The sequence below is a fragment of the Somniosus microcephalus genome, chromosome 26 (assembly GCF_052327205.1).
Source record: "Somniosus microcephalus isolate GS21.2 chromosome 26, FLI_Smic_1.0, whole genome shotgun sequence".
In the NCBI taxonomy this organism is placed as follows: domain Eukaryota; kingdom Metazoa; phylum Chordata; class Chondrichthyes; order Squaliformes; family Somniosidae; genus Somniosus; species Somniosus microcephalus.
The window spans coordinates 33,573,090-33,595,180 of NC_141012.1; the positions used below are offsets into that span (position 1 = coordinate 33,573,090).

Here is a 22,091-nt window from a genome sequence, read left to right on the forward strand (position 1 = left end):
CCTCCTTTCCAAAATTCCAAAATTCATCAGCTATGTGCATGCTGTGGTCAGTAGTCACAGGTTTTGGCAGCCAAACCAGTGGTCCTTCTATTTGTTTTAAAATCAGGTCAGTGCCCCTAGTGGTATCACACACTGGGGATGATTTTAATCCAATCCGCCAGGTGGAAACCGATTTTAATCTGCTTAACTGAGCAGGTGCCAAGGACACCCGGCTAAAGCTGGCGGGGTCCTTTTTTTACATATGCATGCCGGGACAATGACATCATCGGGACCCAACTGCAATTTTAACTCGGTAGCCTAACCGCGTTGAGTTTTCCGAAGGTGAGGACAGCAGGGAAGAGAATCGGGGCCAGAAGAGGCCCCAAAAGTTTTTTTTTCCACTTTCCTCATGGGGCCAGGATGAGTACTCCTGCATCCCCAGGTCCCACAAGGAAAGCTTTAGGACTCGCACGGATTCCCCCCCTCGATTGCGAGACCCTTGTGGGATGGCCCCGGCAGCCGATCCTGCCCCCTAAATAGACTTGGCGGGTGGCCTCCAGGCTGTCTGATTTTCCACCGCTCTGGACCAGAATGGATGGGAAGTCAGCCGGCAAGATTTAAATGAGGCCCGGGAGTTAAAATACCCCAAGCCTCATTTCCGGAGCAGGTTCCCCTGTCGAAAATGGGCTCCAAGTTCAAATTAGGCTGACTATTGCATTAACTCAGAGCATCACCTAGTGGTAGGAAATGTTGATGCCAGGACCATGATCAGGGACATATATAATCAGAATGAGCATGGCAGATTGTAAACCTACTGACCTGTGGAGTAGCTCCCCAATGATTCAGTGGGTTTACACAATGAATGACTGAGCCATAGACATCTAGGAGTCCCAGGTTTAATTTCTGGTCTGTTTAATTTCCGGCTAGTTGTAGGATCCACACAGTTGGCCCCTTTTAGGGAAGAGAAAGTAAGCCTAAGTTCCTGGTCCTGATTGCTATCTAGTAACCCCTGTAAAAAGTGCATATTTGTGGAAACTGGGTGAGGACAGGCTCATTCCTGGTTGCGATTTCCCACTACCCACCTCAGTTGAATGACCTGTCGACAACCTTTTTCAAACCTTGTACACCCACATACCGCAAATAAGGAGTCAACCCCATCAGGAAAGGCAGAGAGACGAGAAAATTGACAGAAAAAAATTGGCAAGAAAAAAAATATATATATGCAAATGGATTTACAAACGTCAAAAAAATCATGAAAGTTTTAAACCAAACTAAGTGGGTTTCACTCTGAACGATCAAGACTTGAAAAGACTGGTTAAAGCTTCAGTTCCTGGTCAGATCAGCAAGCCATTACCAGTCAAGGACAACTAAAGGTGAGTCGGTCTGATCACTCTCACCATGCACTGCCAGAGGCTTCGAAGCATGTTGCCTAATCACTTTCTCGGCCAGCAAATGGTGTGTGGTGGTGGTATCACAAATGGGGTGAAATATGCATTTTAGGAAGGACAAGCCAAATTGCCACATTTTAAAAATATATTAATTTAAAGATAAAGGCCTAGAAATTCATTGACGCCACTTTTGGGGCGCTAAAGTGGGGCGTCCGCTAAAGTTTGCGGCCGCCGCCAAATCGATGCCACTTCTCCGATATTCATTAGCTTCGCCCTAGGAGTTCGGGCGAGCGCTAAAACTGCTGCTGGACGCCTCTCTTTGGGCGCTAAGCCAGAGGTGGTGATCGATAGCGCCGAGGCCGGGCGCAGCGCAGGTGCAGCCATCTCGTGATTGATAGCAGACACCCTGGCGCCGGCCAGCTCTTAAGGGGGAAGGGTCGACTGTGTCTGCTGCCACGCCCTGGATAGTGGAGCCCTCCAGCTAGGCCTGAACACTGCTGCTGGACCCAAATAGCGCCTGAAGACATGGAGAAGGCCCGTGAACGTGCGCAGCGCTTCTCAGAGCGTGATCTGAGTGTGCTGCTTGCTGCTGTGGAGAAGAGGCGCCATGTTTTGTACCTGGACAATGGCAAGAAGGCGACGGTCCGCGTCTACAGGAGAGCCTGGAGGCATGTCGCCACCAAGCTGTCAGCCAACAGCGACGTCCCCAGGACCGGTGCCCAATGCCGCAAAAAGTTAAATGACCTCACACGCATTGTCAGGGTGAGTACCCTTTCCAGTGACCTCCTCATCCTTGCATTTGCACCTCACATTATGGGCAAAGGGACCTGAAAGCTCTAATGGCCAGCCTTCATCCAGCAGCTATGGGACAGGCATGAGCATCAATTGCACATTCTGCACTTAACACCCTGGCCAAGCTATTCCACCATGGGAGGCATTGCACACCAGATCATGGCGACACACTGGCCAGGCTGTTCCACCATGGGAGGCAGTGCACACCAGATCATGGCGACACACTGGCCAGGCTATTCCACCATGGGAGGCAGTGCACACCAGATCATGGCGACACACTGGCCAAGTTATTCCACCATGGGAGGCAGTGCACACCAGATCATGGCGACACACTGGCCAGGCTATTCCACCATGGGAGGCAGTGCACACCAGATCATGGCGACACACTGGCCAAGCTATTCCACCATGGGAGGCAGTGCACACAAGATCACGGCGACACACTGTACTTAGAGGCCGTCCTTTCTCTTGCAGGCCAAGCTGGCGAATAATCGCAAGAGCCGGACTGCGACCAGGGGAGGCCGACCCCATATCCAGCCACTCACCGACCTGCAACATCGCGTGGGGCGCCTCATGGGTGGCCGGGTGATTGGGTCCGTTGCATGTGGAGATGCCGACCCTGTTCTGGGCAGCAATGGTAAGGACATCACCTTTTGCACCTCTCTCGTCCCACTTGCGCATCAGATCTACATCCTTTGCCACTGTCCGACCAATGCGCTGAATGCCACCACTCATGCATCCCGCACTGACGCCCTCTCCTCACTCTAAAGCTACTCTTGTGCCTCCTGCTTTCAGATGGTCAAGAGGAGGTCCCTGAACTTGCCAGTGACAGACCCTCCGAAGAGGAGCAGGAGGAGGAGCAAGAGGAAGGCGGCCCATCAGGGGAACCCTCAGCCGCGGCCACCCAGGCCAATGTAGGGGACATGTCTTCCCTGGAGGGCAGCGTGGCGGAAGTGTCGAAGGGGAGGGGAGCTCCTGGGACCTGCGGGCTGCAGAAAGGCGGGAGGGGGGGTGGAAGCTCGGCGGCCTTCTCCCCAGAGGGGGGAAGCGTCGGAGGGGAGTCCAATTGCTGGGCCCAGCGGCCTCCAGCAACGCAGGAAGGGTCGGCCAGCTCGGCGGCCTTCTCCCCAGAGGGAGAGTCCGGCCTCCAGTCAGGAGATGCTCTTCGCCGAGGAGATGGAACGCCTCGAAGACTTGTCCGCGGACTCGGAGCGCCGGCACACGGAGCTCATGGCGGCAGTGGCACGGTTGCCTGAGTCCATCGATTCCCTCTCTCGGAGTGTGGCCGAGTTCGGGCCCTCAAAGGCCACCAGTCGGGCGGAATACCGGGCAGATCAGGCAGCGAGTCGGGCGGAATTCGGGGCAGCTCTGTCAGCGACTGGCCAGGTGATCAGTGGTGCCGTCCAGTCACTGGCTGCTCTGATGCGGTCAGTGAACAGGTCAACACGGGCACTCACTGCTGCCACACTCGTTGTGTCAGCCAGGCATCGCCAGGGCACCCGGCGCGCTGCAGCAGCACAGCGGTCTGTCCCTCGGCAGATTGGTGCACATGCTGCAGTGCTGGCCCGGGCGAGTGCCGGTGTCTCAGGCGACCAGCGAGCGCCTGCCATCCGCCAGCTTGCCGCCATTCCTCCAGCCGCCACTGCCAGTCCCCCAGTGGAGCTGCCAGGAGCTGCTGCAGCGACTGATGCTGGCCAGCCACAGCTGTAGCAATCAACAGCCGCCCGCTCGACGGCCAGACCTCGACTAGGCCGACCCCCAAGGGCATTTGCCGTCACGACATGTGCCCCTCAGGAGCCTGCCCCCAGCCTTGCAGCAGCCAATGGCCTTACTTTGAGGCGGAGCAGCAGGGCGGGCAGGAGCCACCCAAAGATGGCCAAGGCATCGCCCTAGCGGGCCAAATAGTTGAATGTGTGGCCATTTGTGTTTGTTTCTTGAGGCCGAGAATTGGATGTTTGTTTTTTGAAGGCCGATGATGTGATGTTTGTTTTTGACGAAGGCCGAGAATGACGGCCATTTTAGTTGCCCTATTTTGTTAATCCTCTCCAGGTTGTGGGAGCGAGTAATGTGTTTGAGTGTTTTTTGGGGGTTTCGTCTGTTTTTGGTTTTCATGTGGGAAGGGCCCAGAGTTTGCACAATAAACCATTTTATTTATTCACATTGTCCATGTTTGATCTTTGAAGTGTTTGTTGCCTTAACCGGCTGAGGGCTTGCGGAGCGGCTGCAATCATGTTCTATCATTGGCACAAGCCATTCCCTGACAGGGGGCCTAGAAGTGACGTTCAATAAGCCGCCGACGGGCGGCCCTTGGACCTTGTGCCTCCCTCCTGGGCTGGTACTCCTCGTCCTCGTCGTCCTCATGCTCCTCCTGCTCCTCCTCCTGAGGTGGTGGTCCAATGTGAGGTGGCAGTGCCTGGGTCCTGCGGATAGCCAGGTTGTGCAGCATGCAGCAAACGACGACGAATTGGGAGACTCGATCCTGCGAATACTGGAGGGCTCCCCCGGAGCGATCGAGACAGCGGAACCGTTGCTTGAGCACGCCGATTGTTTGTTCTATGAGGTTCCTCGTCGCTTGATGGCTCTCGTTGTATGCCTCTTCAGCAGGGGTCGTGGGCGCGCGGAGCGGGGTCATGAGCCAGGTACACAAAGGATAGCCTTTGTCCCCGATAAGCCATCCTCTTGGGGGAGGCTGTACCTGGAACATGTCAGCCACAGTTGTCTGTCGCAGGATAAAGGCATCGTGGCTGCTGCCTGGAAAGCGGGCATTGACAGCTAGGATGCGCTGCCTGTGGTCACACACCAGCTGTACATTGAGGGAATGGTAGCCCTTCCGGTTGCGGTAATCCTCGGCATGCTCAAGAGGTGCCCGCAAAGCCACATGCGTGCAGTCAATGGCGCCCTGCACCATGGGGAAGCCCGCTATTCTTGCAAACCCCACTGCATGCTGCTGCTGCTTGTCCAGGGTCATGGGGAAGGAGATGAATTGATGTCTCCTTCTGAAAAGGGCTTCGGTCACCTGGCGGATGCAGCAATGCACGGCGAACTGGGAGATGTTAGCGATGTCCCCAGTAGCGGATTGGAAGGAGCCGGAGGCATAGAAGTTGAGAGCCACCGTCACCTTCACTGCCACCGACAGAGACGTCCTGCGCATCAGCTGTGGCTGCAGATCTCTCTGAAGCAGCCGGCAGATGTCTGCAACCACCTCCCTTCGGAATCGCAGCCTCCTAACACACATCGCGGCAGACATGGTCAGATAGGAGGTCTGCTGGCGGTATACCCTGCGTGGGTAAGGTCTCAGTTGGCGACGCCTGTTGCCCCCTCTGCGTCTAGCCAGGGCTGCCACTCTCTCACAGCGTCTGTAAGCCCTTCTGGCATAAGGCTGAAATTCAGCGTTGCCACCCAATGCAGCCCCCATTATATGCTGGCAAACACTGAGCTCTGAATGAAGGCAAAGATAATTGGTAAGCTCTGGCCTGAGCCAAAAATACCTGTCCAAGTGTTGGTCCAAACCAGTAAACTCTCCTCCTTGGTCTCTGTCCAAAAAACCGTTGCACAAGAGTGAATGCTGCAAAATGGCTGGCCTTTATAGTGCAGGGTAAGTGCCCTTTAATTAGCGCTCCCCCCGGCCCGGCTGGGCTGTGTACCGTTCCACTTCACAGTCGCTCGGAACGCCCGGCGCACAATGGGCCGGCGCGAGTGAAGTTCCAGTTCGGGGCGCACAAAAGGCGTTGCACTAGCAAATGACGTCATGATGTGCGCGCGCAGCAGGGCGCGCGCTAAGACTCTGCACCGGCGCTAAATGTGTACTGAAGTTGGGGCAAGGCGCAGATCGCGCTGTGCCCGGCCGCTAAGCGCCTAGCGCTCGAAATCTACTCCTCCTAAGGCGCTAACGGCTGCCGCGCCCAACTGAATTTCTAGGCCAAACTGTCCTTTGTGGGAATCTTTCCAGTCAGCAAAATACTGCAGTATTCGCTACTGGTCTTTCATCATCATCACAGGACGACTATTGTGGGAGCTCCTGTGACTGTCCTTCACATATCTTTGTTCATTGTGCATTCGAACTGTCCGTGGTTGCTCTGTCATTGACTTGTTACGTACTGCAGCTGCGTTACAGCTTGCAGGTTGTGGATGCCATTGGCTCATTCAAGTATTAGCTCAGCCTGGTCCACTCCTCTATCATCCCCAGCACCCCTTCCCCTTCGCCCGGCACGTTCCCGTGCAAGCGGAGGAGATGCAACACATGCCCTTCTACCTCCCCGCTTCCCACTGTCCAGGGCCCCAAACACCCCTTCCGGGTGAAACAGTGATTTACCTGTACTTCTTGCAATCTAGTATACTGTATTCGCTGCTCACGATGCGTACAGGACCTTGGTGAGACCACACCTTGAGTATTGTGTGCAGTTTTGGTCACCTTATCTGAGGAAGGATGTTCTTGCCATGGAGGGAGTACTGTGAAGATTCACCAGACTGATACCTGGGATGGCAGGAATGACGTATGAAGAGAGATTGGGTCGATTGGGCTTCTATTCGCTAGAGTTTAGAAGAATGAGAGGGGATCTCATTGAAACTTATAAAATTCTAACAGGACTAGGCAGACTAGATGCAGGAAGGATGTTCCCGATGGTCAGGGAGTCCAGAACCAGGGGTCACAGTCTAAAGATAAGGGGTAAGCCATTCAGGACTGAGATGAGGAGGAATTTCTTCACCCAGAGTGGTGAACCTGTGGAATTCTCTACCACAGAAGGAAGTGGAGGCCAATTCATTAAATATATTCAAGAAGGAGTTAGATATATTTCTTAAGGCTAAAGGGATCAAGGGGTATGGGGAGAAAGCAGGGACAGGGTACTGAATTTGGATGATCAGCCATGATCTCATTATATGGCGGAACAGGCTCGAGGGGCCAAATGGCCTACTCCTGCTCCTATCTTCTATGTTTCTATGTCTCCTCTACATTGGGGAGACCAAACGCAGATTGGGTGACTGCTTTGCGGAACACCTCCGTTCAGTCCGGAAGGGGGAACCCGAGCTTCCGGTCGCCTGTCACTTTAATTCTCCGCTCCACTCCCACTCAGACTTCACCGTCCGCGGCCTCTTGCATTGTTCCACTGAAGCTCAGTGTAAGCTCGAGGAACAGCACCTCATCTTTCGATTAGGCACTTTACAGCCTTCTGGACTTAACATAGAGTTCAACAATTTCAGATCATAACCTCGTCCCCTATCACATATATATATTTTTTATCCACACTTTTTGTTTGTGTCTTTTTTTCTTCTCTCCCACATGGCAGCTGTCTTTCATTCTGCCAACGCAATTTACACTTCATCTAGAGCCATCCTTTGTTTCTTAACCTGTCCCAGTACCATCTCCTTTTGCCTTGAATATCTCTTAATGTCTCTTAACCTCTCCTGCCTTCTATCCTATCACAGACCTTCCCCTTTGTTCTTTCCTCCCCTCCCCCTTTCCCAGCCCCTACACTTGTTTAAAAATCTGTTCCATTTCCTGCTTTTTTCCAGTTCTGACAAAAGGCCATCGACCTGAAACGTTAACTCTGTTTCTCTCTCCACAGGTGCTGCCCTGGCCTGCTGAGTGTCTCCAGCATTTTCTGTTTTTATTTCAGATTTCCAGCATCTGCAGTATTTTCTTTTAGTATTAGCTCAGTTGCCTTTTGATGGCATTTCCTCAATCAAGGGTCACCTTGCCCTCCTCCAGGTGTTCATCTGGCTGAAGCCATTGGCACTTTCTGTAGGGCCCAGGTTACATAATCACCGCCTGGCACTCGATGTCGACCATTCACAGGTAGCACTGTCCACTGGTATGACTTGAGCAGGTTTTAACACAGTGAATAGCTGACTATCTTAACACCTGACCTGATGATACTGATGTTTACCTCAGAGAATGCTCGACAATTCTGGATGTGTAGCTGGGAACAAAAAGAGATACTGATCCCGTGCCCCTTCAAAGACTCAGTGAGCAAAATGTACGACGTGTGCTGATACTGTGCCATATTGATCAGGAGCGAGTAGCTGATCTCTGCCACAGCACCAGTTGGAGTGCTCCCCTGGACCACGGAGGTGGAATAATATCATGCAAGGTTCCTGCTCTTGCTAACTGTTGTGGTCTCTACTGGAAAGTGAATGTGTGTGCATGTAAAGGGAGGACAGGATAGGGCTTGGGTGGGAGACACCCTAATCTGTCCAGTGCTGACACTCACAGGCTCACACCTGAGAAATGATCACTGTGGTAAAATGTGGTTGTATTCGAGCGTGAATCACTAACTGCAGCTCAGAAAATTTAAAACAAAATGATGCTGATAACTGTTGGCAGAGAGGAGGTTGCCAGCTGAGCTCATGGCTGACGTCAGCTGAATGCAGATCAGGCCATCCACCCCATTTCAAACACTGATAACCTTGAGAATGTGGTGCAGATGTACGACTGAAGATTTCTCATAAAACCTAGATTTTTGTTTAAAACTGTATGTGTGGCAGACACAAAAGGTGGAAGTACTTTACCATCAATGTTCTTTGACTACTGAGCTTAAGGGAAATAAAATTTGTTTGATGCAATAAATAGAAATCGTACTTCAAGTAATGCAGCAAAAATCCTGTGTATAGTGTACATGTCAAACCTACAATTTTCTATCAGCAAAAAACTCACATTTCATACAAAATGCAAAGATTGCACCTCCTAACCGCAGACCTTCACTCATTAAAACCCTCATGTAAATTATATAGTTGAATGTTGCTGTAAGCAAATATTTGAGAGAGTCAGCTAACACCAAGAATTTGCCAGTAAAACATTTATTTTCAGGCTCTGTGCAAGTGTTCTGTCGTATGCTGCAATAGAAGATTAATGATTCATTTTAATATGATTATTAAAAATTCTACAACTTCCTATCATCTTCACGAATACTCATGTTCTTCAAAGATCTGGTTGGGATACAACAGTGTCCTTTTTTATCCGGGGCCTGGATTGTGAGCCCAGAAGAAGGGGAACGAAAGGCTCCTTTCTCGGCGTTTGTGAGCATTCCTCATGACATTAATTTGTGCAGTCTCAAAACAGTTGCTACAACACAGAACTACCAATAATTCAATACCAATAAAAAGTGGCATTAAATTGGATGGGGATGAATTTCCGTAGAGTTTCTCCTGCTGGTCTGCCGTGACCTTGGCAGAAGAGCTGCAGAAATCCCGGAAAAAAACAGTGTAAACACAGGAAGGCCATAGGGATAGCCAGTGTGGGAAGGGGGAAAGCTCCCACTGGAATAATGTGGTTGGGTGCTTTTTTGAGGCAGAGGTTAAGACACATTGTTAGAGCGAAGTAAAAGGAGCTTTATTTTGCATTCGGCCTGTGTCAGGCCTGCCCGAGTAGACCTCGATACGGACACTGGTTACACTGAATGTAGAGTGTTATAAATCTCATCATCATAAAGAAACTACTCATGAAATAACACTGGATGGCCAGCTGGTGGCGCCGTCCAAGGAGTATAAATACTCGGGCGTGGGCCCAGCTTGCTCAGGGACATTTTGTAAGACAGGAACTAGTGAAGTACAACTAGACCTCCATGTTCTGAAACAAGTTGATTAAAGCCTTGCTTTATACTCAAACCAAGTGCGTAGTGAGTTTTATTGCGTCATAGAGCTGATCCATTTCTCAGCGCTGAACATTGTTGTCACCTTAATCAGCACAAAACTCACCAAAAGATAACAACCAATAAAAAGCTGTTACAGTCACTTACAGTTCACTATTACTTGTACTTTTCGTACGTCAGCAGATGACACCTCGTTGTACGCCGTGCACTCGTATTCTCCAGCCTGTTCCTTTGCAATTCCTGTAATTTCCATATATTCGTCTTCACTGACAAAGCCTCGAGCTGAAAGAGAAAACAGAGGCACATATGAAATGGAACCTTCTCTTAAATTTGCATTTAAGTCAACATTTTTTAAATACTGTACAAATTTATTATAGCTTTGCAATATGGCTAGACAGGACTGGCTAAACAGTTATTAGGTACATCTCTGAGTCATTCTCTGTCATTCTAATGCCGTTCTGTTTCAAATGTCTGCATATCTAACCCCAGTGTCAAATAAACTTTTAGTGTGTAGCATTATACCTATTTCCAATCTGCCAATAGGCTATCAAACCCATCAGCTGTCTGCTTGTAGAAGTAGCTAGCTTTAAACAAATCTGAGGCTGTCTGATGCTGAAACTGTATCATGCTCTGCTGCATGCGGCTCTTGTCTTTGAAGCCTGAGGTAACATTAATGCCCTGGATGAGCAACAAAGGGTCACAATGCCAATTGCCAATATCAAAGGATTCAGTTATAAGGAAAAGCTAGAAAAACTTGGACTCCAGCCTTGGGGAGGTAATTCAGGTATCTATGAATTGATAAAAGTCATGTTCAGGACTGTTGTTATGAAACACTTTGTGACACAATGAATGATTAATGCCTATAATGGTCTTTGGGTAAAGTATTCTGAAATCATTTATAAAGAAAGACTTGCATTATTATAGCACCTTTCACGATATCAGGATGTCCCAAAGTGCTTTACAGTTAATGAAGTACTTTCTGAAGCGTCGTCACTGTTGTAATGCAGGAAATGCGGCAGCCAATTTGTGCACAGCAAGGTCCCAAAAACAGCAATGAGATAATGACCAGATAATCTGTTTTAGTGGGATAAATATCGTCCAGGACACAATACAGTTAAAATACAGGGTTCACACTATCGGATGTAGCCTCTATGACACTGGCTTACTGAGAGCAAACGCTATCTACCACAGGCTAATGCCTCAAGTTCCATCTTAGAACGCAATTCAATCCCGTGCTCCCCCTTCCCTAGATTGCATTTAAGAGGCAATTCAATGCTGTCACAAGCAGACCAGTAGTGTTTCAGTGAAAGGATGACCTAGATCAGTTGACTAGCCTCCATCGTTTGTATTTACCTTTGTGAATCAGTGACCTCTACCTGTTCTCCAGTCCCCTCTTTCCTTTCTTAGGTATTTGCTGACGTCCTCATGAGCAGTTTGACCGTGCCAGTTCTGAACAAGGCTGATTGCCAAAGAATAATCTATCTTCCCAATTACAGACAGAAATTGAGTTTCTGTGCACTTCCAGCATTTTGTGTTTTTATTTCAAGTGGTAGGCCGGAGTTTTCATTACTGGTCAGTTGCTGACTTCTACATTCAACTTACTCTATTTGGTTGGCAATAACAATGGAAAGCTGAAGAAATATGATTGCCTGGTGCTGACTTAGCCTGGCTGAGAGAATGGCCCACTGGCAACACAAGCAAACACAATAACTTGCTTCACTGCTCACTCAAACGGGTAAGCACTTTCCTCAGTTTCCATTAAGCTTAGCCCATGGGTACAATAAAACTTGGATTTTCCCTTTTGGGGTTACAAAAATGACTTTGTGAAAGGATGACTAAAGTGAACATTAATTCTATTCTGCCACTCTTGGAGCAATTATTTATCACCGGGGCCAATAGATGGAGTCAATATTTGAACATACATATTTTATATATCCACAAATACACAATTTTAAGTATCTGCCCAATGAAGCAGAATAACCTCAGGACAGTGAAGCCAAACTCCAGTCTGTTTGAAAGTAAGGATCTGAATGTCAAGTATTTTCTCCAGAGCTGGTCCAAATCTCCGGTGAGCTGAAATTTTCAGCCTATCCTAAATCATTAACATAGCTCCTCACAAACACATCAAAAACAGAACATGATGTGTTTGTGAGCAGCTATGTTAATATACTAAAATAACAACAGAAAACGCTGGAAAAACTCAGCAGGCCAGGCAACATCCGTGGAGAGAGAAACAGAGTTAACGTTTCAGGTCGAAACCCTTCTTCAGAATATACTGAATATACTGAATTTGATTCATAGAATGCTGTCTCACTGTTTTACTATATATCATCAATATAGTTTGTAAATATTCCAGTAAATTATTATAATATACAGCAGTGATCACAAGAGAAGCAACTGAAAATCAATACTGCAACCGCTGTAATTTCTTCACTTTTTTTTTGAACACTTCTGTAGAATCAGACATCTGGCAGAGTTGAACTTAGGTTCCATGGCCTTCAGCATTTCAGCAAGTTTTAATTCAAAGATATATGTAACACAGGGGTCGAGCAGCAACACCCTTCACTAGAAGAGTAATGAGACAGAGGCCCAGAATTTGCTGGAACGAGGCACCTTGTGGCACGCCCCGTTGGTTAGATTCTTTTCTTCACCCTTCAGCTCGAAAGACTTTTGCGCCGCAAATTGCCAGAAGTGCGAGCTGATGGCCCGGCGAGGTCAATGAGGCATCTGGGACCTTGGTGAACGAAGGGACCAACAGTGCATCTCCGTAACCAATTAGATTCAAGGATAGAGAAAGAAACAGCAGAATGGCAGGGAAGGAAATAGAGTGAATTAGAGTCAAATTAGATACAGAAAGAAAAAGAAAGAGTGGAAAAGAAAGAGTGGATTAAGAGAGAGAGAGTGGATTAAGAGAGAGAGAGAGAGAGAAAAGAGACAAAATTTTTTCTAAATTTTAAGTTTTAAAATCCTCTTGGAACAATTTACTACCAGCAGGAATGAGACTCCACAGTTTCAATTGTTCCCCTTCTGGGCCGGAGAGGTTGAGTGACATTGCAGGAACCAAATCTCATCATTAAAAAGGTCCTTACGTCATTAAGTACCAGCCCTAACTTTCTGCAGCATGTGTAATTCATTTTATCAGCGCAAATACAGCTATTGCTTGAAACTCATGGGGAGGTTGACTGTGAGCTCCCACTTTCGCGAGGCTAACAGCAATTTGTGGCAATTCACAACTCACGGCGTATCTCTTCCTTGCCACAATTTGCTGGGATATTTACACACTAATAATGATGCGTGCTGTTATTTTCCCAACAAATTCTGGGCCATAGACTCTCTCTCATGATGATCTCCCAGTCTCATGTAGATGATGGGTGCAGGTAAGTATGAATGGCTGGGTTCTCAGAAAAAAAAACTGAGGAAAAAGTGCAACTTTACAAGATGACTGTCTGCTTGTCTCTTGTTGCAGCAGCTGTTGACAAACACACATAAGGTAAGAGTTTGCAAAAGGAAGTATTACATTTGAGACTAATGGGGCTGGATTTTGCTGGCACTTAGAGGGCAGGTTTGGAGGCGGGTCAAAGGGTAAAATCGTTTTGATTGACGACGGGTTGTGATCCCGCCGTCAACCCGCCTCCAAACAATTTTCCCAAGTGTCGAGTCCCCGATTTGCGCATGGACCCAACACCTGGCGGCGGGAAGAGGATTAAAGCCAATTACTTACCTATTAACTGGTAGCTGATAGTAGTTGACGGGCTATTTTTTAATTTTGCCACTTCTACCTCGGGTTTCCTGATGGCAGGTAAGTGTGGCATGTTGTGAGTCTGCTGTAATGTTTCTGGATTGATGACAGCTGCAGAAGTGGTGTGAAGGATCCAATATTGCACTGGTGAGTCTCAGAGGTAAGAAAATGTTGGGAAATTCATTTTAACAGATATGATATAATTGGGATTACGGAGACATGGCTCCAGGGTGACCAAGGCTGGGAAATCAACATCCAGGGGTATTCAATATTCAGGAAGGACAAGCAAAAAGGAAAAGGCGGTGGGGTAGCATTGCTGGTTAAAGAGATTAAAACAATAGTAAGGAAGGATAATAGCTCTGATGATGTGGAATCTGTATGGGTAGAGCTGAGAAATACCAAGGGGCAGAAAACGTTAGTGGGAGTTGTATACAGACCCCCAAACAGTAATGCTGAGGTTGGGGATGGCATTAAACGGGAAATTAGAGATGCGTGCAATAAGGGCACAGCAATTATCATGGGTGACTTTAATCTACATATAGATTGGTCTAACCAAATTAGTAACAATACTGTGGAGGAGGAATTCCTAGAGTGTATACGGGATGGTTTCCTTGACCAATATGTCGAGGAACCAACTAGAGATCAGGCCATCTTAGACTGGGTATTTTGTAATGAGAAAGGATTAATTAGCAATCTTGTTGTGCAAGGCCCCTTGGGGAGGAGCAATCATAATATGATAGAATTCTTCATTAAGATGGAGAGTGAAGTAGTTGATTGAGAGACTTGGGTACTGAATTTAAGTAAAGGAAACTACGATGGTATGAGGCATGAGTTGGCTCGGATGGATTGGGGAATGTTACTTAAAGGGTTGACGGTGAATAGGCAATGGCAAACATTTAAAGATCGCATGGATGAACTACAGAATTTGTTCATCCCAGTTTGGCATAAAAATAAAACAAAAATGCTGACTCAACATTGGCTAACAAGGGAAATTAGGGATAGCGTAAGATCCAAGGAGAGGATATATAAATTGGCCAGAAAAAGCAGCAAACCTGAGGATTGGGAGCAGCTTAGGATTCAGCAAAGGAGGACAAAGGGATTAATTAAGAGGGGGAAAATAGAGTATGAGAGTAAGCTTGCAGGGAACATAAAAACTGACTGTAAAAGCTTCTATAGATATATGAAGAGAAAAAGATTGGTAAAGTCAAGCATAGGTCCCTTGCAGTCAGAATCAGGGGAATTTATAATGGGGAACAAAGACATGGAAGACCAATTAAATACATACTTTGGTTCTGTCTTCACAAAGGAGGACAAAAATAAACTCCCAGAGATGTCGGGGAACATAGGGTCTAATGAGAGGGAGGAACTGAATGAAATCAGTATTTGTAGGGAAATGGTGTTAGGGAAATTGACGGGATTGAAGGCAGATAAATCCCCAAGGCCTGATAATCTACATCCCAGGGTACTTAAGGAAGTGGCCCTAGAAATAGTAGATGCATTGCTGGTCATCTTCCAAAATTCTATAGCCTCTGGAACATTTCCCATGGACTGGAGGGTAGCTAATGTAACTCCACTATTTAAAAAAGGTGGTAGAGAAAAAACAGGGAATTATAGACCGGTAAGCCTGACATCGGTAGTGAGGAAAATGCTAGAGTCCATTATAAAAGATGTAATAGCAGAGCACTTGGACAACAGTGACAGGATCGGACAAAGTCAACATGGATTTACAAAAGGTAAATCATGCTTGACTAAAGTACTGGAATTTTTTGAGGATGTAACTGGTAAAATAGATAAGGGAGAACCAGTGGATGTGGTGTATTTGGACTTTCAGAAGGCTTTCGATAAGGTCCCGCATAAGAGACTAGCGTGCAAAGTTAAAGCACATGGGATTGGGGGTAAGGTACTGACTTGGATAGAAAATTGGTTGGCAGACAGGAAGCAAAGAGTTGGAATAAACGGGTCTTTTTCCGAGTGGAAGGCAGTGACTAGTGGGGTACCGCAGGGATCGGTGCTAGGACCCCAGCTATTCACAATATATATTAATGATCTAGACAAGGGAACTAGATGTTATGGCCCAGTAATTTGGGTCCAAATGCGTGAGTACGGTCTGGGTACTCACGCATCTGGCCGGGTGAAATGCCGGCGTTCAGGAAACACCGTGCATGCGGAGAACGCCGGCATTTCCGGTCCTCTGAACGAAGGGGTTCAGAGGCACAGCGCGTGCAACTGCACAGGCAGCGCGTGCGCAGTGAACTTCGTCGATTTCATTCATGGATTCAGTGAGGGTAAGTCCTTACAAGTTACACTTGAAAAAAGCATGTGTAAAGTTGTTCCAAGGCTGCGGAGGAAGATATATTTTATCGTGGAGCTTCTGAAAGGCAATATTTTTGTTTGGGAAAGTGAGGAAAGTTATTTTAAGAAATGCTGAGGTTAGTTTTAAAGTTTAAATTTTTTTTTTTAAACGGGTTTTCAGTACGGTAGGTAGAAGGAGCAATTGTGGCTGTGTGAATTGAATGTGAGAATGAGTGTTCTAAAATGAGTAATGTAACATTTCCAACACTTTTAAGAAAGAAACTTTTCATCAGTAATAAGTAATTATGTATGTATGTCCGCATATATTCCTTTACGTATATGTATGTATGTTTTATATTCCTTTACTTGTGTATGAATGTATGTTTTTAATTATGATTTTCCAATAAGTTACTTTCTCTGAAAGTCATAATTAAATACATACATTCATATACATAAGTAAAGGAATATATACATACACGCAAAGGAATATATACAGACATACATACATAATTACTTAAAAGAATATATTACTGATGAAAAGTTTCTTTCTTAAAAATGTTGGAGTCATTTTCACATTTAATAAACACAGCAAATTCAATTCACATAGCCACAATTGATCCTTCTACCTACAGTACTGAAAACCCATTTTAAAAAACAAAAATAAACTTTAAAACTTACCTCAGCATTTCTTAAAATACCTTTCCTCCCTTTCCCAAACAACCGCAGCCTCTGGAGCAACTGTACTCATGCTTTTTTCATGTGTAAGTTGTAAGGACTTGACCTCACTGAAAGCATGAATGAAAGCTGCGAATTTTACTGCGCACGCGCTGCCTGTACAGTCGCACGCGTTCTGCCTCTGAACCCCTTCGTTCAGAGGACAGGAAATGCCGGTTTTCCCCGCATGCGCTGTGCATGCTGAAAACCGGCATTTCCTCCGGACAGACGCGTAAGTACCCCGACCGTACTCGCGCGTTTGGAAGGGAATTACTGGGCCAACATTTTACATGTCAATAAAATGAAAAATTTAACAATTGCACGATTTGCCCCCTCGCATCTGCGACTGAGGGTCCAAGGAGGTGCATTGCGCAACAGGTCATCGTCGTACGTATCCTCACACTGTTCCCTTTCAGGAACTGTATGAAGTGGTGGAAGGATTTCTGGCCACGTTAACACTCCTTCCGTGACCATAACCATCTTCATACCAGCCATTAGGGTGGTTAGTCCTATGGCGTGAGGGTTTTACGGGCTCCCACAACCCATCTGAGGGGGGGGGGGCCACCCACACCCGCGGACGCAAGTATCCCGCTGGATGTCCACCCAGAATTTATAGTTGGAGCTCCGACTCCACTTGCCGGGACTGTCTGGAGCGGGGTTCGAAACCCGACTCCTTCTGGCCCAGCGGCGGGGATGCTTACCGCTACGCAAAAGGCCCACTCCGCGCAAAAGGTGACACCCATACATTTCCTGCACCTTTTCCCTCCCCGTGACTGGAGCCCTATGCTGCCACTTGAAAGACCAAGCTATCATCTGTCCTTTTTGCGGCACCTTTGACTTCTCATTACCAATGATGAGCAGGCGCTGTGCCTCCACCTCGTTGAGGAGATTGCTGAGGTCATCATCAGTTCAATTGAGAGTTCTTTTAATGCCGTGAATTGTGCTCATTCCAGCCATTTCACATTGCTAATCGGATTGGGTCATTGGCGTAGCGGTAGGATCCCCGCCGTTGGGCCAGACGGGGTAGGGTTTCGAACCCCGCTCCAGACAGTCCCGGCAAGTGGAGTCGGAGCTCCGGCTCTAAATTCTGGGTTGACATCCAGTGGGATATTTGCGTCCGTGGGTGTGGGTGGCCCTCCCTCCTTGTATAGCTTGTGGGAGCCCGTAAAACCCTCCCGCCATAGGACTAACCACCGTAATGGCTGGTTCAAAGATGGTTACGGTCACGGAATGAGTGTTAATCACGGCCATAAATCCTTCCACCACTTCATACAGTTCCCCAAAGGGAACAGTGTGAAGACACGTATGACGATGACATTGGTAAATAAATAAATGGAATAAAAAAAATTATTTTAGGGCTTTTAAAAGTCTTTAAATTGCTTTAATTCTGTTTAAAACTACTTCAGATTCTTCAAAATAATGTAAACGTTTTTAAAAGTTTATAAAAGTTACCAAAAGCTTCATAAAAATACCAAAAACCTATTTAAAATGCTGCTTTGCATGTAAAAATGCTTAGCAGCTTGTGAGAAACATTGGGGGTGTGTCCTATTAAACTGAGACCTCAAGGGGCGTGTCTCACTTGCACAGCGCGCTCCAGGCTTCGCGCTGGCTGCACTCCTGGGCAGCGTGACGTCAGACGCTGCCCGGGATTCTTCTTTTTCAAACACGAATTCCAGGCGTCCCTGGAGGTGAAATGTCAGCGCGTCGGGTAAGTGCATATACGGGGCTTGCACGCACGGCAAGCCACCGACCCGAATTACTGGGCCAATATCGCCAAGTTTGCAGACGACACAAAGCTGGGTGGGCGTGTGTGCTGTGAGGAGGATGCAGAGAAACTCCAGTATGATTTGGACAGGTTGGGCGATTGGGCAGATGCAGTATAATGTGGATAAATGCGAGGTTATCCACTTTGGTGGCAAAACAGGAAGGCAGATTATTATCTGAACGGCAATACATTGGGAAAAGGGGAAGTGCAACGAGACCTGGGTGTCCTTGTGCACCAGTCGCTGAAGATAAGCATGCAGGTGCAGCAGGCAGTTAAGAAGGCAAATGGTATGCTGGCCTTCATAGCGAGAGGATTCGAGTACAGGAGCAAGGATGTCTTGCTGCAGTTGTACAGGGCTTTGGTGAGGCCACACCTTGTGTATTGTGTGCAGTTTTGGTCACCTTATCTGAGGAAGGATGTTCTTGCCATGGAGGGAGTGCAGCGAAGATTCACCAGACTGCTACCTGGGATGGCAGGAATGACGTATGAAGAGAGATTGTGTCGATTAGGCTTATATTCACTAGAGTTTAGAAGAATGAGAGAGGATCTCATTGAAACTTATAAAATTCTAACAGGACTAGACAGACTAGATGCAGGAAGGATGTTCCCGATGGCGGGGTAGTCCAGAACCAGGGGTCACAGTCTAAGGATAAGGGGTAAGCCATTTAGGACTGAGATGAGGAGGAATTTCTTCACCCAGATTGTGGTGAACCTGTGGAATTCTCTACCACAGAAGACAGTTGAGGCCAATTCATTAAATATATTCAAGAAGGAGTTAGATATATTTCTTAAGGCTAAGGGGATCAAAGGATGGGGGGAGAAAGCAGGGACAGGGTACTGAATTTGGATGATCAGCCATGATCGCATTGAATGGCGGAGCAGGCTCGAGGGGCCGAATGGCCTACTCCTGCTCCTATCTTCTGTGTTTCTATGTTAATGCATTTACACATTTCTTTAGGTAACAAGTTTTGAAATCCATGTCCAGTGCCACCTCACTGGGAGAACCTCTCTCACCAGTGACATCGCTTCTGTCACCTCACCTGCAGCTGCCATCTATTCCAGCCTATGGAGGGAGTCACTGGAGAGCCTGGGTGCAAGAGTTCACCTTTGTACAGTGTTTGCAGCACCTCAATGCTGTCAAAAACTGAGAAATCCACTGTCAAAAAAAAATTGTGCGTGGTCCCTTTATGAAAATCGGCAGATGACGCTTCATCGAATGACATCATCTGGCTCACTTCTTCTGAATTGGCGGGCTTAACAAAGTCAATCAACGTAAAATCACATCTGTGGGCCGGATGCAGTTGGGGGCGGGACTGGAAGCTGGAAACCACCTGACCCGCACCCAACCCGCCTCCATTGAAAAAACCGCGGCCATGGTCTCTGATGGACACATATGCAATTGCATATCATTACTGTTTCTTCTGTAGTCCTAAACACTTGAGTACTTGGTAAAAAAAAAGGGGGTCAGGCCCAGAAATGAGATGTCAACCAACAACACTATCCAGCTCCTTCTGAATGTGTGGTTACATAGAAACATTGGCAAGGGAAGGGGAGGAATAGACCATATTCCTGTTTTATGGATCAGTGGATGCAGTGTATAAAAGACCAAAAAAACCAGAAACTATTTGCAGTAATTTAAAAAAAATAAAGTTGTTAAATGAGCCAAACTGATGGTTCAGTGAGTTAATCCAGTGAGCATTCACATCATGAAATGTTTCGACACAGTACCTGATGTATCTGACAGGAACATCTTGGAGTATTCCCTACAATAACACATGTGGGAGGCAAAGTGACTCAGATGTTCAGTGGTATGAACATTCGGGTTTCTTCAGTTTTCAAATGACAGAGTTTAAAAACAACAATTCATGGTTAATAAGATGTTCCAATTATAAAAATAAGATTCAAAATTAAAAATAAACTGCAGCTCCCTCAATGGCCCAATAAGTCGGTTCAGCAAGTAGCTAGCTGAACCATACAAACTAGAAAGGTCCCACGTTCAATCCCGGTTCTATGGTGAGTTAGCTGATGTCAGTGATGATACAGTTGGACTCAGCGACAATTAGTTATGAAGAGGAAAGCTGGCCAAGGTATCTGGTTCTAATCACTATCCTGAAACTCCTGCTAAGGGCATGTTTGGGTGTCAGGTGAAGACAGGATTTTAAAACAAAAGAAATTCTTGGGATAGGCAACATGAGAAGGTGGTGATGGGCCTTATAGCAATTGTTTTACAACTGAGTGGCTTGCTTGGCCTATTGAGGAGTGGAGCTAATTGTCAGGTAAAAAATTGGTGAAACGATAAATGTTCCGCACAATCGCACCATACACACCCAGTACATCTGTTACTGTGGAAATAATGATTTTTGATATATTGCAGTTGAATTCCTGAGTATTCTGAATGTTAGTCTAAAGTTAGAATACTGGGAGTTGAAGCCTTATTACTTTCAGACTGTCTTTGACAGAAACCGGTTTTAAAAGCAGCCATTGTAGATAAGACAGAAATGATACTGGTTATCTATAGGAAACAGGTAATGAAGTCAAACTCTAGTGAGATTAGATTGTAAGGCATCTTCCAATAGCCTCTCCACCATGAATAAAACAAACTGCAACCCATCGGCTCCAATATGCAGGCCTTGGGTTAAATATTTCATGAGGGGAAGCAGCAGATAGCATCTATAGCCAAGTAGCCTTCGCACAAAGGCCTGAAACAAGAAGCAGCAGCTGTCAGTCATCTGCATCCCACAGAGGCAAAAATAGAGCCTTGCTGCTTTTTGAGAGTATCCTGCACAACCCTTCACATGGTTTGTAAGTAAAAACAGCAATGACACAGCAAGTAAATTGTGGCACCATGCTCCACTTATGTAACACAGACAGGCAATGTCTGAACTCAGGTACAGAAATGCTGTTACTCTACAATCATGGTGTGTTTAAAACAACAGCCTTCCACTAGACTGTAGAATGATATTTCAGAAGTACAGTAGTTTTAATGAGTGCAGTTTGTTGTACATTTATGGATCATATATGCCAGGATTTCACAGGCAGAGCAGATGAAAGCATTCAAGGCATCAAAGCCAGGAAATGTGCCCATAAGCAAAAGGTATCATTTTACAATCACAATAAATCACAGTCTGCCTTGGAAAAAGGTTTAATAACTAGTGTTGTCTCAAGCAGTGATCCGTGAAAAGAATGGGAGATGATCGTCATTCTATTCATTGTACATAGGTTGGAATAAGGGACTGCACTCTGACAGAGGCAACAATTGCTGCATTTGGCATTTTAATACAAAACATCTACGTGCAGAAATAAGTGACAGTGGGAAAAATTTCCATTTTCTCCTTTCATTATCTTCAGCTAAGAATTTATAAAACGCTGACATTTAGTCTTGCTACAGTTAAGTGTGCTGCATAGATGAAGCAGGTAAGTTTGTCAGTACTTTCTGTTGATTAGTTGACGGGCCATTTTTCACACTGCTGCGGTACTCGGAAAGGCTGGAGATAGGCAATGATGAGATTTAATAAGTGCTGCTGAAGTTTTGAGTATAAGCATGGCAGTGATTTAAAAATACAGTATACTATCACACCACCTCATCAAAGACACAATTATCTATTTAATTCATTAAGTACCCTGCCAGACTGAAGTAAAATACCCAGGTCGTCTCATCACATTCCAATTAATACTTGCAAGTTCTGACAGTACATATATAGGAGATTGCTAGTTAATATTGTAGCACATTGACTGCCTGCATCCATTGTGAAAGTGTTATAGCTATGTTTAGTAGTTCTAAATTAAACACCCCCAACATTTAATCAAAGTTAGAGAGGAATTATTTATTCCTATGGTGA

The 22,091-nt window shown here is 46.4% G+C and overlaps 1 protein-coding gene across 8 annotated transcripts in view; it reads right to left on the reverse strand.

The window, feature by feature from the left end:
- LOC147100392 (opioid-binding protein/cell adhesion molecule-like) overlaps positions 1 to 22,091 on the reverse strand; it is a 1,212,876-nt gene that overhangs the window by 117,705 nt on the left and 1,073,080 nt on the right. For all 8 annotated transcript variants that reach the window (XM_085968055.1, XM_085968060.1, XM_085968058.1 and 5 more), the window contains exon 4: positions 9,890 to 10,024. In XM_085968055.1, the coding sequence (XP_085824181.1) occupies positions 9,890 to 10,024 (135 nt within the window). The remainder of the gene's footprint in view (positions 1 to 9,889; positions 10,025 to 22,091) is intronic.